The sequence below is a fragment of the Platichthys flesus genome, chromosome 20 (assembly GCF_949316205.1).
Source record: "Platichthys flesus chromosome 20, fPlaFle2.1, whole genome shotgun sequence".
NCBI classification, from domain to species: Eukaryota; Metazoa; Chordata; class Actinopteri; order Pleuronectiformes; family Pleuronectidae; genus Platichthys; species Platichthys flesus.
Window position 1 is genome coordinate 7,997,422 of NC_084964.1, and position 14,955 is coordinate 8,012,376.

The window sequence follows — 14,955 nt, forward strand, 5'->3', positions numbered from 1 at the left end:
AAAGGTTGATTATGATACGTATACAATACCAGTGCTCAGCTATGTGCGCATGTTTCATTTATTCACATGCTGAACCTTAAGCTGTATTATTTCTGTATTTTAAAGCATCTTCAGGGAATATAGTATTCTGAAGGTTGAGGCTCTTGTTTAACTTTGTACAGAAAATGACAGCCCTTATCTACTTGTTACTGGAATGAGTTTGTGCATTCTGTATGTGTCACATTTTGTGGTGTCTTTGCACCACTTTGTGTTATCAACTGTGGCAGCTTCCTCTTCCTCTGTATTCACTTCCTGTTTCGGAGTGCCACACAACACAAGAGACAGGTTTATTTTGTTATTATTATTCTTTTTTTATTTAGAAAAATGTTTCGCCTCTGTTAAATGCATCTATGCATGTAGGTATTAGGCTTTTCAAGAAATAAATACTTTAAAGCAAGGCAGGCACATGGACGTGTAGGCCATGATGATGGTGCTGATTAATTTGTGTTCGGAGAAACAAAAGATGCAGACAGATGATTCTCCACTGGTCACAAATAGAAACTAGAAGGAAGGTCTGGGAGGGATATATCTCCGCCAAGGCTAATACCCTCCTTCGCCAACCGGCCTTATTCAAATTTGTCCAGCCTCAGTTTCATTATGAACCAACTATTATTTTTACACTTATAATATCACAGAAATGTCTGATGGAGTGTTTTGCTCCGTTGCTGCATTGTCTAGCTGTGTGCGGCACTATTTGCTGGCTACTCGCCTGCATGCACCCCTGCTTCAGCAGTAAATTGAATTAATTCTGTGGGAAACACTGAAAAGAAAGTGCAAAATTATTCTTGGATCTGACCAGTCCATTTTTTTTTTAGATCCACTTCAAAATGTCAAGCCTTGGGCCATATTCCATCCTTCAACAAAATGTCATGGAAACAGTAGTTTCTGTGTTATCCTGCTTACTTACTAACAAACAGGTTGAAATGTGAATCTTATTCAGTCATTGACATTATTAAGACGTTCTCTTGTCTTTGGCTTATTATCATCTTTATACATGTCCCTCTTTATTATACATCACTACCACTGCTAACTAATGGTAACATCTGAACATGAATTTGCAGAGTCTATTAAAAAGTTGAGTTAATAAAAATGCAATTACAGTAACTAACCAGGCTCAGTTTGTATGCATTAGGCATGAGAGAGTGCACTGGAATAGACACTCAGGCCAAAGGCTTGTTGTGGTCCACAGAAAAGAGTCTCACATTGGACCTTTTAGCCGTTACAGTAAATCTGTCTGTGTGCTCCTTATGCAACCAGCCTCATGCCACACCACTAGCTGCTCTGGGATCAGCATGTACTGGTGGAATGTTTCACCATCTAGATTCTCGTCTGGAGAGATGCAGAGATTAAAAACATAAAGAGAGAGAGAAAGAGAAGGCGTAGGTTTGTACGAGAGGTATTAAAAACTGCTTTTGAGCCCAACAAACAGCATTTTTATTTACTGTTGCCTTGAGACTCAGCAGGGTAGAGCGGAGGCTGTTCAGCTGTCACAGTCCCTTTTGAATTATGGGACCATAAAGATCATATGAACTGCTGACGAACCAGGAGGGGAGGGTACATCATCATTCATCTACTTTCAGTGGAGTCGGATCACGATGATATGAACGTAAACTGTTCCCATATTCTGATGGTTTTATTTGTATCGTTGGCCAGCTGCAGAGGAGACAGTGAGCGTTAGGACCTAATATAGATGATGTAAATGGGAACTTTCTACCCTCCTTCCACCAGATATTCTCGGGCTTGGCCTCCCAACCTGCCGCAGTGTTGTCTCTAAGTTGCTGCTGTGTCAATATCTTCTGTGTAAATGTGAAGCAGGGCCTTTCTGGATCAGAGAATGTAAAAGAAAATAGTTACGTCGAATTAAGAGGTTAAATGCCTCGACGTATGGGTGACCAAGCAACGACAATGCTCTTCTGTCTTTGGTTCAGTCGTGTGATGCATGTGTGACATAATTGACTGACGGGTCAGTGTCAGGGTAAAGTTTTTGCAAAGTTATGTGAATCAGGTCATATTTTATAACAGATTATTTTCTAATTGTTTGCTTTTTTACATTTTTAAGTTTCTTTAATGTTGTTAAATATTTGAATAGTTCATAAGTCGCACCAGTTTGTCAGTTTGCTCTTCAGGCTAAATCTCTGTTGTGTTGCCACTGAATTTCCTGTGATTGTGCATATTGTTTGACTGCAGTCAGATACACAACACAGATGTTTGTGTAAATACATAAGTGTAGCATAGTGATTGATTCTGCAGTTATAAAGGCCAGCTGTTCAGACATTCAGCTAAATCACATTTGACTTGTCCAGAAACAGAATACAAATGTCAATTTGGCTCTATTATGAGATAGATCGCATTAGCATCCAAACCAAGCCGCAGCAGAAGGTAGCAACTACGGAAAAAATGTTAGAGTGGAAATATTATAGATACTGAGGCAGTTGAGAAGCTGGCAACTAAGTGGTAAGGGAAAAGCTCTTCTTTCTAGATGATAGTGACATAATCGGCTGACCCGTGGTCTGTTATTCTGCCGCCTTGTTGTGATCTCAAAACCGTTTGTTTATGTCACAACTGGTATGTGGATCTTCTTCTTTCGACCTCAGAGGTTGGGACACAGGAATGCCTCCCACCCCCACACCCAGTCATCTGTGGTACACATACAATCGACGCCCCGCTGGAGCCACAAAGTCCAACCTCACACATCCGTGAGAGGGATTTCACCATCTATGGACCAATCAGACAATTGCTGCATTACATCATGTAACTGCCACCTCTATATATCCTTCCCCAAATAGACCGAACCTCTCCACCGCCTAGGCCCAACAGTCCCTGTAAATCCAATGGAGCTGCACCAAATTTTACAAACTCATAGATATCAGTCTTCTAAATGTGGCTGATTAAAAAAAAAAAATGATTCTTGTACCTTAATTCAACTTAAAAACCTTCAAACACACAAGGGATATTCACCAACCAACACAGGCCACAACTGGCTTGCTACATATATATAAATATCTGTTGTTACTCACAGACATTGACGCCCCCAGCAACACATGAGATACATTAATGGCCAGTCATGGCTGAGTACAGTGATGAATATATATTTTCTTTCTGCGCAGTGGTCTATCCATCAGTCCACCGTCTCCTCTGTCTTCATGCTCCTTCAAAAAAAAAAAAAAAAAAAAAAATCAATAACGTGCAACTGGGCATCAAGAATTGATGTTCCTCACACTCCCGGGCCCAGTTCATCTATCAGACTTAATGCAGACAGTCGGCTTTGGAAAATAGTTTGGCCTCTCCACTCTCAATAAATCTCAGTAGTAAAAGTCGGTAGTGTATTCTGTTTAACTTTAAATGTCTTTTAAAAAATCTCTGTATTCATCAGGATATGAGGATCTTGCATGAGAGAAGATTTCACTACATTCACTTGGGTCATGTGTTGAATTCTCAGCCTCTTATCGGATCATGTGTCGCATCGAATCAAATGTAGATTCACAAAAACATCTGACATCAATTCAAACAAAGACAAAGAATAGGACTGTATGAAATAAATGTGAACTCCCCGACGGGAATTAGTTACATTTGGGTTAATCAAACTGCTGCGTTAAGGGTTGATCATTCTTTGTCTGCTGAGTTTCGTACTCATTCTGGTCACCGGACTAACCCACAGTTCCATTCATACTCAAATGTGGGGCTGTGTCGGTCTGGCGGTCCACGCTTGTGTACCTGATTTCAGATTACATTCCATTGGGTGTTGGAATGGTTCTACCTGGAGCATGCGCAGTCAATACCTACAGTAAATGCTGTCATACGTTTCGAGCTGCACAGAGGGAAAACATTTCTTTCTCACAGGGTTGAATGGGTTCTTTCTTGGTTCATGTTCCATCCATCCTTCTTGCTGATATGTTCTGTAGTTTTTGTGTAATCCTGTTGGGAAACCAGCCAGCAGACGGGAGTGAATACCTGTCTTTTATTGGGACTCATTTAGCTCCTTTCTGTCTTGTATCATGAACCTGTCTGTGTGATTGTTTTTTATCCCCCAGTGGGATTCATAAAGTTGTTTAAATTGAATTGAATAGCTTCTTTTCAGAGGACCTTTTTTAATTCTGCTCACACAGAGTACTGAGAACTGACCACTGTGTGTGGCTTAGAATAGCATCACTGACCTAATGTTGAAGCCACTTCCACTTTGACTCTGCCTTCCTCTATACTTGTATCTGTTCTCACCAAAGGTTCTCACATAATCTTTTGCTCAAAGGAGCATCACATCTCCCATAAGTCAATGAGAGCTGCACTCATCTCTCCTCATCCCTCTCTCTCCATGCAGCACTGAAGAGCCCGGCAGCCTTTCACGAACAGCGAAGGCTTCTGGAGCGAGCAAGGGTGAGTGTCTTAAACACAGCATGTTACCTGCTCACAGGACCTTTGGAAATGGTGGATGCCATATAAACAGTATCAAAGTAGCACTTCTCAGATGTGCTTGCACGTTTATCGACCTGGTTGAGAATCTTTGTTTTCTAATGCTTCATCCTGTGATCCTCTTTCATCCATCTTCATTCCCACCATGATGTGTCTATTGTGTTTCCCCAAGACCGAGGACTATCTGAAGAGGAAGATTCGGTGTCGTCCTGAGCGCTCCGAGCTGATCAGGATGCACATTCTGGAGGGTGAGTTCTTACCTTCAAGTGGACTTTAGGAGTAGCAGGTTTAAGTTAGGTCGAAGGACGTGAAACTTTATTTAAAAGGAACCATTCGTTCACCAAAAAGGAACAATTCTATAGATAAGGTTAGTGTACAGTTCCTACTTCATGATAATTTCCCCCTAGTAGGCAAGCACAACAGTACATGTTCACTACAAAACGAATAGATCAGGTCTCCAGCTGCTGTGAAGTGAGTTTGAAAGGCCTTTTTCATGCTCCAAAGTTATATCTGCATGTTTTTCTTCTCAGTTGGCAGAGCAGCGATGTGTATGCTAAATAGACCAGCTTGATTCAGTTAAACTTCTTGGTACACTGCTAATTTAAACTTTACTTTCAGGTTCCAACACTTTGCATTTTAAATGATGAACTTGAATAGTTATCCAAAAAGTGCTTAAAAAGTCCTAATTATGCAGTATTGGGTCTTCAGAAAGCCGACTTCCACTCCACCTGGATCTTCTCAAAATATTTAAAACAAATATCTCTTGATTTATATCCCACAGATACAAGGCACTGCCATCTTGTTCTTGTTGTAGATCAAATGAATCACTTGATCAGTTTACATTGCCCTGCTGTCTGCTCCACAGAGACATTGGCAGAGCCGTCTCTGCAGGCCAAGCAACTGCAGCTGAAGCGAGCACGACTGGCTGACAACCTCAATGATAAGATCTCCCACAGACCAGGTCCCATCGAACTGGTTCACAAGAACATCCTGTCGGTCACCTGCTCTCTAGAGGACTCACTGCTGGGTAACTACACACACTGCACAACATTCACTTTTGTCGGTTCTAAAATATGTTTGCAACTAGAAAATATGGCAAAACATCATGTAGTCTAAACTAGACATTACCGACAGTTTACAGACTGCTCATGGTGTAAATGTCCTTGGAAACAGTGCACATAAGGAGGTTTAGATGAATACACATTTGCAATTGTTGGCACACACTTACAATCACATGGACACTCGGGATTTAACAAAAAGCTCTCGAAACACCTTGTTTATCCAGACTGAAAACTGTATCCTGTGTACTGCACCCACAAACACTTAAACACTTCACTTAATTCACTGATTAATACACTGATTTACGGATGCATGTTTAATTCATTGGGCCATACACCTTAGGATAGGATGACCTGTAAAATTTGACGTATTTCCAGTCTGAACACGCCTTTAGCCGAGCAATTACAACATCCAGGTATCTCCACACACGTGTAATACATTTTGAGGAGGGTGAGCGTATAAACACACACTGTAACCCCACAACTTTTTGACAGAAATGACACAACAACTATGTTTGGACATAGTCGTGTTTTGAAACTTGGTATGATTCACAGTGTTGCATAATTTGTCTGAAGTCACTCATTGTTCTTTTACAAGCTTCATCCCTTTTGTGAGGACTAAACTAGACTGTAAATCTGTGAGCGGTTTCCACTGGCCACATATCTTTGTAACAAACGACCAAGTGTTGCCATAGTAACCCGGCTGTTTGGCTGAATATGAAGATGTTTCTGCTCTGTCACAGATTCTCCAAAAGGAGCCGGGGGAGAGAGCTCGTCTCTAGACGAAGACAGCAGTGATGCTCTGTCGCCAGACCAGCTAACCAATCACGACTCTCCCCTGAGTGCCATCCCTCAGCTGTCCCCCCCTGATGCACCCACCCAGAATGGGGACATTTCTCCCACACAGGTACCAACATACCATCATTTAATCAATTAAACTTGAAATGAATCAAGTAAAACTAAATTCAGTTGAATTGCCGCAGTCTTTCATAAAGCAAAGCAAACAATGGATAAACATGATCGCACCTTTAACCACTCGTGTTTTTCTCAGTTCTTCACTCAGGCCCCTCCTCCGCCTCCTCCCCCCCAGGTGATTGCCCCTGCTCTGTCACCGCCCCCGAAATTGACAAATGGAACAACGATGATTTCAGCAAGTCCCCGCTCCTCTTCGGGACATGTCAAGGTGCGCTGGTTATATTCCTGTCTTCCCAGCCACAGTCTGGGATGTTGAACATCCTGCCGATTTGATGACTTGTGAATAAATGTGACCATAATCTCGGTGTTTTGAGCAGCTATAAGTGGCTAACCCACCATCTCCTCACTTTCGCCTCCCCACCCCATTTCTTACATTCTGTCTGCAATCTCAGGCCAGAAGCTCAGATCGCCCTCCACAAAGAAGCAAGAAATCAAAGGACAACAAACCCAAGGTCAGCGGTCTCTTTGTTGTCATCATTACAAGCACTCACACAGGATTTATGGCTCTGACGGGTAATGTTTATCCAAAATCATGTTATATGACCAGACATGGAATAAGGCATGATGACAGCAGGTCAGCTTCGAGGAATTGAAATGGCGTTTCATCAGGACGCATTTCTCATCAACTTGTTTCGAAAACAAAGTGAGAAATACTGTCTCCTGAGATTTAGAAGGGCCACTTAAAGGGCTGTTTTTTGCTGCCAGTTCCCATTGAACCACAAATTTGTCATTTTAAAATCATACAAGGAGATATATATAGTAGAAGAGGAAGAGATACCGTTTTCTACAGCCATTGTGTCTATACTGTACCAGAGCAGAGTTTCTTACCTGGAAATAAGCTTTTGTTGTAGTTTTGCTATTGCTAATGAAATTTCCACCGAAATGTACCGAAAGCACTTGTCCAGTAACTTGTAGACCAAGACAATGCAGGATTACACAAATCTCAAATCAATGACGTCCAATGGTGTAGAAACATTAAAGACATGTTTAACACTCTTAATCATCTGGTTGCAGGTGAAGAAGCTGAAGTACCACCAGTACATCCCTCCCGACCAGAAGGCCGACAAGGAGCTCCCGCCGCCGATGGACTCGTCCTACGCCAAGCTGCTCCACCAGCAGCAGCTCTTCCTGCAGCTGCAGATCCTCAGCCAGCAACAGCAGCACTACAACTACCACACCATCCTGCCCGCCCCTCCCAAGTGAGTGTCGGGCATGACTGTGTGTGTTTGTGGATAGTGTGTGAAGATTGGTTGTGGGGCTTTTATGTAAAAGGGTCAAGAATCGTTTCTTCCCCTTACTAAACCTGTGCTCAGACTTAACGTCTGCAGTGAAGCCTGCAGGCCGTTGTCAGCATGACTTCCTGTCTTCTTCCAAACGTTCAGCTGTGGCTTGTTGTGTCCATGTTGAAGTTTTTTTTAGATCTGGAGCAGTAGTAATGGATTTAAGGCTTATTTTTAGACAGACCTGTTGGTTTGTTTTTAAGAAGAGTGGTTAGGTTGGTATATTGAAGGTTGCTGGAGCCTCAACTGAAGAATATGAAATTTGACTTAGTTTGACGATGCGATTATTAAAAAGTCATTTTTAGAAGATGTTTATCAAATTAAATTTGAATATTCCTACTTCCTCTTTTCTTTCTCCTCTCAGGCCTCCAGCTGAGCAGTCCCCAGCAACCAACACCGGACCTTCCCCCTCCCGCAGCGCTCCCTCCACGACCACCCCAGCCCCTTCCAATCAGAGCGCGGCTGGCCGTCACAGCCAAAATGTAGCTGGAGGAGCCAAACCCACTACTCTGCCTGCCAACTTGGACGAGTTCAAAGTGAGTTTGAACTTTCAAGAGTGATAAATGTTGCTGCAGGGAATCTTAGGACTCATTTAGATTTTACAGAAGATTTTAACTGCCATCGGTTGTAGATCAGGAAGTGTGGGTAGCTGATTGTTACTAGTGATCAAGTCTGTAACTAAGTGCATTGAATTTGCAAAGTCTGAGAAATGGTTATTACACATCAAGTTATTATTATCTCAAACGTTATGCCCACTTACCTCCATGCTTCTTTCCCATTAGCATTGTTGTTAAGCATTAGATCCACAAGAGGGCAGCGGCCACACATGGGACTTTTCCTTCACTACCATACAACTTTGCCTGTAGTTTCCCTCCAGCTCAACAAGTCTCTCCTCACAAAGTTCCACAAATTACTTAAATGTCTTCCGTTTGTCTTATTGTCGTCTCAGTAAGTTTCAGAAGTAAGGACAGAGGGTTCTGTCCTTTTCTGTATTTGTGTCTAACATTGAACATAAATGAGACCTAACGTTGTGTGATTTATTTTGTGAACCCCTTGGGACCCGCTAAAAACTGATGAGACATTTCAGTTTTTTGTGCTCTTTCACTCTGAGTTGACATCTGCTATAAGTACCGGTCTGGTTTCTCATCCTCCAGGTTGCTGAGTTGAAACAGGAACTGAAATTACGTGGTCTGACCGTCTCCGGAACTAAGAATGATCTCATTGAGAGGCTCCGCAACTACCAGGAGCAAAATGGCGGCAACGCAGCAGTTTTGAAAAATGGATTATTGCAGCAGGTCGCCAACTCTGCTGCTGTCACCAGCATATCCTCTCCGACTACATCCACAACTGCCCTTGACCACCAGTCAGGAGAGAGCATGCTTAAATTAGCTTTGTCTTCAATGGGTCATGCGGTTCCTGGGAGAATCATGCGATTTGGCAGCACCAGCTCCAGCCCGCCTATGTCACCTACTCCATCTGAGAGGTCGTTGGCTGGGATGAGTCCGGATGAGACGAGCTGTAATGGAGACATGTTCGGGGAGATGGTGAGATCTATGATGTGTGAAGCAGATGGCCTGTGATTATTGCTATAAAGAACAGTCTCCCTTCTAACATCCTCTTCTTGTGTTGTTGACCTTCAGGTGAGCTCTCCTTTGACTCAACTCACCCTGCACCCATCTCCTCAGCCCTCGTCAAGCATCTCTCCACTGTCACAGCTCTCCCAGGTCAAAGAGGAGATCCAGAGCCCGTGCAGTCAGTCCACGTCTCCAGCCGCCTCGAGCCAGCGTCCAGAGCCCCTGCCAGGCGCAGCCATGGACTCGTCCGCTGTGGATAAGGACCAGATGCTGCACGAGAAGGACAAACAAATCGAGGAGTTGACCAGGATGCTAAGGCAGAAGCAGAGGCTAGTGGAGACCCTCAGATCCCAGCTTGAGCAGGGCAAGGTGACGGCTGGAGTAGTGGTGAAGAGGGAAGGAAGTGAGAAGAGCAAAATGGCCCAAGAGATTAGACTTCCGACTCTAATAAAAGCTTCGGCCATTCAACCCCCGACTCTTCCTAACGGCAATGTGGTGAAGGTAAAGAGGGAGGTGGAGTCTGAGGAAGAAATGGAGGGAGTAACGGAGGAGGCACAGTTAAAGAAGCTGGCCCAGCCAATGCAGTGCTCTCAGGAGACCCTGCTTAGGCTGCAGCAGATTCATCGGCTGCAGGAAGAACAGCAGAAACAGCAGCTACAACCCAAACAGCAGCAAAGTCTGGTACAACTGCAGAAAGTAGCAGAGGCTAAATCAAACCCTCAAAAACAACAGCAGCAAAAGAAAGAAGCTCAAATCCTGCTCCAGCAGCAGCAGCAGCTCCAGCAGCTCATCATCCAGCAAACCCAACAGAAACAGCTGCTGGCCCAGCAGAAGTTGGCCCAGCAGAAGTTAGCCCAGCAGAAACTGGTCCAGCAGAAACTCACACAACAGAAGCCGGTGCTGCAGAGCCAGCTCAAACAAACCCCAGGGCCAGTTCAACAGAGCCAGCCGAAGAACCAAGTTCAGCTGAAGCAGGTTCAGGTGCAGATCCAGAACCAGTCGGTTGTAAGCCAGAGGACTGCAGCTACCCAAATCCAGCAGAGGAAACAACTGAGGGCTCACCAGAGGCAGCAGCAGAAACAGCAGACAGCAGCTGCTGCCACACAACAGGTGAGGACCCTGTGGTTTCAGACACTTCAACTAATTTATAACAATCATCAGATCAACAAATTCAAGTGTCCCTATAATCTTATTCCTAATGATTATAAACTAATGAGTGAAAGAAAGTAAAACGACCCCAAGCACGTTTCTTGGGCTGATCCACAATCTGATCTGGATCAAATGTAAACAACGTAACAAAGACATGAACCTTTATTCAGACTTTCAGGTGTGAAAACGCCCTTAATGATATTAAAATAGTTGTGTTTTCATCCCCAGGTGACTCCAGTCTTCATCAACCAACAGAACGGCACTCCGGTCCAAACTCAGGCCATTTCATTAGACGTCCTCAAGGCCAACGGCGCACCCACACTGGTCACCGATAGCAACGGCAACCACTACCTGATCGCTCTCACCAGTCCCACCCAAGGCGGACAGAATGGAGGGTCTCCATTGGCCAAAACCAACGGACGCATCACACTGCAGGTGTGATAAAGTTCATGTTGTGTAATGGACTGCAGTGGGGTTACGATGGGATTGAAACATTTATCTACATCTACATCTGCTTGTCTCCCCCCCCCCCCCCCCCCCCATTTCAGAGATTGCTGTCGACTCTGAATAAACCCCCAAGCACTGAGAGCCAATCAAAAGAGCAGGTGGAGGCGGAGGCAGAGCCTGTGAGCGAGCCAATCAAAAAGGTACGACCTAGACTCCATAAAACAATGTCAATTATTATCAACTGATGGGAACGTTTCTGTCTTTAAATAATGTTTGGCCTTATCGCACTTCACATTCACGTAAATTACCAAATCTATTTGTCATTCATTCAAAATAGATTTAGATTTTACATTTTGGATTAGTTTTGCATGACCTGCCTGATCTTCAGACACTATATTTATATTCAGTTCTCAAAACTAAATTTGCTGGCTCATTTTTACAAAACTATCTAAATGAAAATAGTTTTCTTTTATCCTGTTTTTTTAATCAAAATATACTGTAATGTAGCACACTGAATTGCAGGACGATTGTCTGCAGTAACATCTTTCTGCCACTGAGTGTCGCTGCTGTCACAGTTTAGTGAACCAAACCAACTGTAGACTGTTGAAATGTGGAAATAATGTTTCGCTTGATAATCACAATTTATAAATCATAATTAACGATCCAGTGTTTTCATGTCTGTGTCCAAGTCTAAACTCGTCTTTGCTGTGTTTTTTTGTCTCCAGGCACAGAAGGCGGGGCTTCACCTGGACACCAGTAGCGTCCCACAACCCTGTCACCAGTCGGTCACCGCTCCTCCCAGCCTGCAGCCTTTCTTCGACGACATGTCAGAGAGCGAAAGCCAAAGCAGCCTGATCTCATCTCTTAAGGTAGCCTCGAGCTCCGCCCCACTCCCCGTGCTTCCCGGCGTCCTGTCCTCACAGCTCTTTGTGCAACTTCAGTAACCTTTTCTCCTTGTTTCTCTCCTTTTTCATTTCATCACTCAATCCTGACAGAGAGAGGAGTTGTGTCCGCCTTACGACCGGCACACACTGTTCACCCCTCCCTCTCCCAAACCCAACACCTCCCTTCCTCCTCAACGCTCCAAAGTATGTCTTCCAGCACGACTTCTCTTTCCGTCACTTCTTTAGTGAGCTTCTGTTTTTCTGACTGTCCCTCCATTTTCCCTCCTTTTTCTTCACCTTGAGTTTTGTGTGAGAATTTTACTGAACCTAGATGTGTGTGTGCCTTAAAGGGAAAAGTCCAGCCTCTTGTACTTTCATCAGCTTAAGAAGATGAGGGTTGCCCAAAGAGATGTTCAGACACAAAAACCAGCATAAAAAAATGCCTCTGATGCGTTAGGGTTAGGGAATCGGCGAGAAGGCAAATCTATATCCCGCTTCAATACCTCATCTTTGAAGTATATTAATTTTACAGAGTTAAAAATGAATTTTATTTTCCCCAGAAATCGCTTAGCTAGCTAAAATGTCACTAATGTGGCTCACAGAATTTAGAAGTCGGGCCTCAGTCTGAGTGTTCCAAAGATTTCTGCGTAGTTGTGAATGCGTCTGAGCATAGAGACTTCTGATGTGTTGTTCATGTGTGAAAGGCAAACTGCAGAGAAAATCTAGACCCAAATATGTAGACATTCTCTGGAGTTCATGTCTCAAACAGATTCTATCCTTAACCATCACAACTGAATGCTTAACAGGTCCTCGTTTGCTCATAAAACATAAAAAGGAAAAATTGGCCCCGAAATGCCAAGTTTATTTCAGTGTTTCAGGAGGTGGAACTTGTTTTGGTGTTTGTCTTTTCTGTCCTTGGTGGCTGAGGAGTAATGTGTTCCTCTGTTAACAGGAGAACGGCATGAACAGTCAGCAGATGGACGACCTGTTCGATATCCTGCTGAAGAGTGGAGGTAATAAACTGTCCTAAACACAGACAGAAAGACGTCATGAGTCTGTGGTCTCCAGCACTGATGAGTTTTTTCTCTTTGCTCCTTCAGAAATCCCCAGCTTCAAGTCCAACCCAGACCCTTCCCTCGCCCCTCTCCACTCCAATCCACCCTCCCCGTCCTCTCCCCCATCTCCCCTCCACCTCTCTCCTTCATCGCCAACAGACCCCCTCATCTCCCCTCAGCCTTGCACGGGCGGCGGACGCCTGGAGGACTTCCTGGAGAGCACCACAGGTGCCCCTCTGCTGGGCGTGGAGCCAGACGGCGCCCTGACACTGATCGACGACCTCCACAGCCAAATGCTGAGCACGCCCAGCATCCTTGACCACCCATCGACCCCCATGGACACGTCCGACCTGGGCTTCTCCCCCCACTCCACGGGGTTGGACTTCGGCGACCCCACCTTGGACAGCATGGACTGGCTGGACATCTCCATGGTGGGGAGCGCCAGTGGAGGGAGCGGGGGCGGCAGAGGGGACAGTGGAGGAAGAGGAGACGGTGGAACGAGTCTGGCCCCGCTGGCGCCACACACTCCGCCGAGCGTCTTCTCGACCGATTTTCTGGACAGCACGGACCTGCAGCTGCACTGGGAGTCGTGTTTGTAGGTCCACACACAGATGGACTCACACTTGCTCACACTGTGTAAAGGCTCTGTCTTCATTTCATGCACATACAGAAAGTTCTCTATGCTGTCTCTACCACTGCAGGGGTCACTGGCACATGCACTCACATTTACACACATCTCTCTCACTGGCTGTTACTCTATGCAGGCAAAAAAAGAAAAATAAATGAAATTCATTTAGCCGATTTGATCGTGGTGGGACTGAAGTGGAGTTTTAGAATTTTTAATTCTACTGGGATTCAAACAGCAGACTGTTATAACCCAAATTATGTGTCCTGACCTGCATTTCAACTGAGTTAAAGGGGCTATGTGCAAGTTTGCTATAGCTACATAGCTAGCATTAGCATTAACAGCTGTTTACCCACCACTCTAGCCAAGAGCTTCAGCCATCTTGTGTTGGCGCCCTGAGGAAGGTCGTCTTCTTCGGGGCAGACTGGACACAAAAGTGACGAGATGGGCCGGCTGGGCCGGGGCTAGCTGGTTAGCGTGCCAATATCGGTAGAAGAAATATAAAGATGGAAATAGAAGCAAAACATGAGAATTGGCTTTGAACGGAGATAAATAAAGGAAGGAGCTGCTGTCCGCTGAGGAAAACGCTGTTAATGTAGCAATAGCAAATCTTAACAGTCACCTCCTTTTAAAGGGAACCAGTAGAAACTCTAGGTCACTGTAATAAAGTCAATTCAACCCTTGGAAACGGTTGACAGACGAGAGCCGGCGCGAGCTGGCGAGCGACTGTCGGCGGAATTCACTCGGTCTCCGCAGAGCGTGTGTCAGTGCCTCCAAAATTTTGCACTTATGCTGAATCTGATTGGTTCATAGGGGGCGTTTGGGTCGGCGGCCAAATCTTAGCACTGTGCGGCGAGGCTGAGCGAACACCGCCATTTGTCACATTGATCAGCTGAGCCGCTGATGGTGTCAACCTGAACACCCCCCCCCACACACACACACACACACTAGTACAAAAAAAAGAAACAACCATCATTGGTTGAAAGTTGCTGTTGAGATGAACCATATCAGAGGCAACGGTTTGAATTGAAACCTCATTGGAGGCTGCGTATTATTGGTAACATTATGGTAGACCACTATGTATTGCTGTATATGGGGTGTATATTATCAATTGTCCATATGACTATTTTTCTTTGCTGGTTGCTTTAGAATCGAGTTGGCCGGCTTGGGAACATGGGTTGAGGTTTCCAAAATAATTGAACCTTGTCATTTTTTTAAAGAAAAAAAGTTTAAAAAAAATAAACATATTATAAAAAAGTCTGAGATGTGTTTGTTTTCATTTTCACAATAGAAGAACATTTACAGAATAATAATATATTCTATTTACGATATAATAACATATCAGAGATAATGACTTGATTAACTAAATACTTGTATTTGTATGACTGTGGAACACATATATCACAACACATTCATATAATTGGCTTCAGCTTGGCAACATCTGTTAAATAAATTCTTAAAC

At 44.3% G+C, this 14,955-nt stretch overlaps 1 protein-coding gene across 5 annotated transcripts in view; it reads left to right on the forward strand.

The window, feature by feature from the left end:
* mrtfab (myocardin related transcription factor Ab) overlaps positions 1-14,752 on the forward strand; it is a 43,817-nt gene extending 29,065 nt beyond the window's left edge. For 4 of the 5 annotated variants that reach the window (XM_062413814.1, XM_062413816.1, XM_062413812.1 and 1 more), the window contains 16 exons: positions 4,355-4,410; positions 4,619-4,694; positions 5,312-5,473; positions 6,248-6,411; positions 6,556-6,687; positions 6,872-6,931; positions 7,494-7,678; positions 8,124-8,295; positions 8,914-9,303; positions 9,400-10,443; positions 10,711-10,917; positions 11,031-11,129; positions 11,655-11,798; positions 11,925-12,017; positions 12,766-12,826; positions 12,914-14,752. In XM_062413814.1, the coding sequence (XP_062269798.1) occupies positions 4,355-4,410; positions 4,619-4,694; positions 5,312-5,473; positions 6,248-6,411; positions 6,556-6,687; positions 6,872-6,931; positions 7,494-7,678; positions 8,124-8,295; positions 8,914-9,303; positions 9,400-10,443; positions 10,711-10,917; positions 11,031-11,129; positions 11,655-11,798; positions 11,925-12,017; positions 12,766-12,826; positions 12,914-13,467 (3,599 nt within the window). In that variant the 3' untranslated portion in view covers positions 13,468-14,752. The remainder of the gene's footprint in view (positions 1-4,354; positions 4,411-4,618; positions 4,695-5,311; positions 5,474-6,247; positions 6,412-6,555; positions 6,688-6,871; positions 6,932-7,493; positions 7,679-8,123; positions 8,296-8,913; positions 9,304-9,399; positions 10,444-10,710; positions 10,918-11,030; positions 11,130-11,654; positions 11,799-11,924; positions 12,018-12,765; positions 12,827-12,913) is intronic. The other variant, XM_062413815.1, reaches the window with a different exon arrangement.
* Positions 14,753-14,955: the final 203 nt, after the last annotated feature.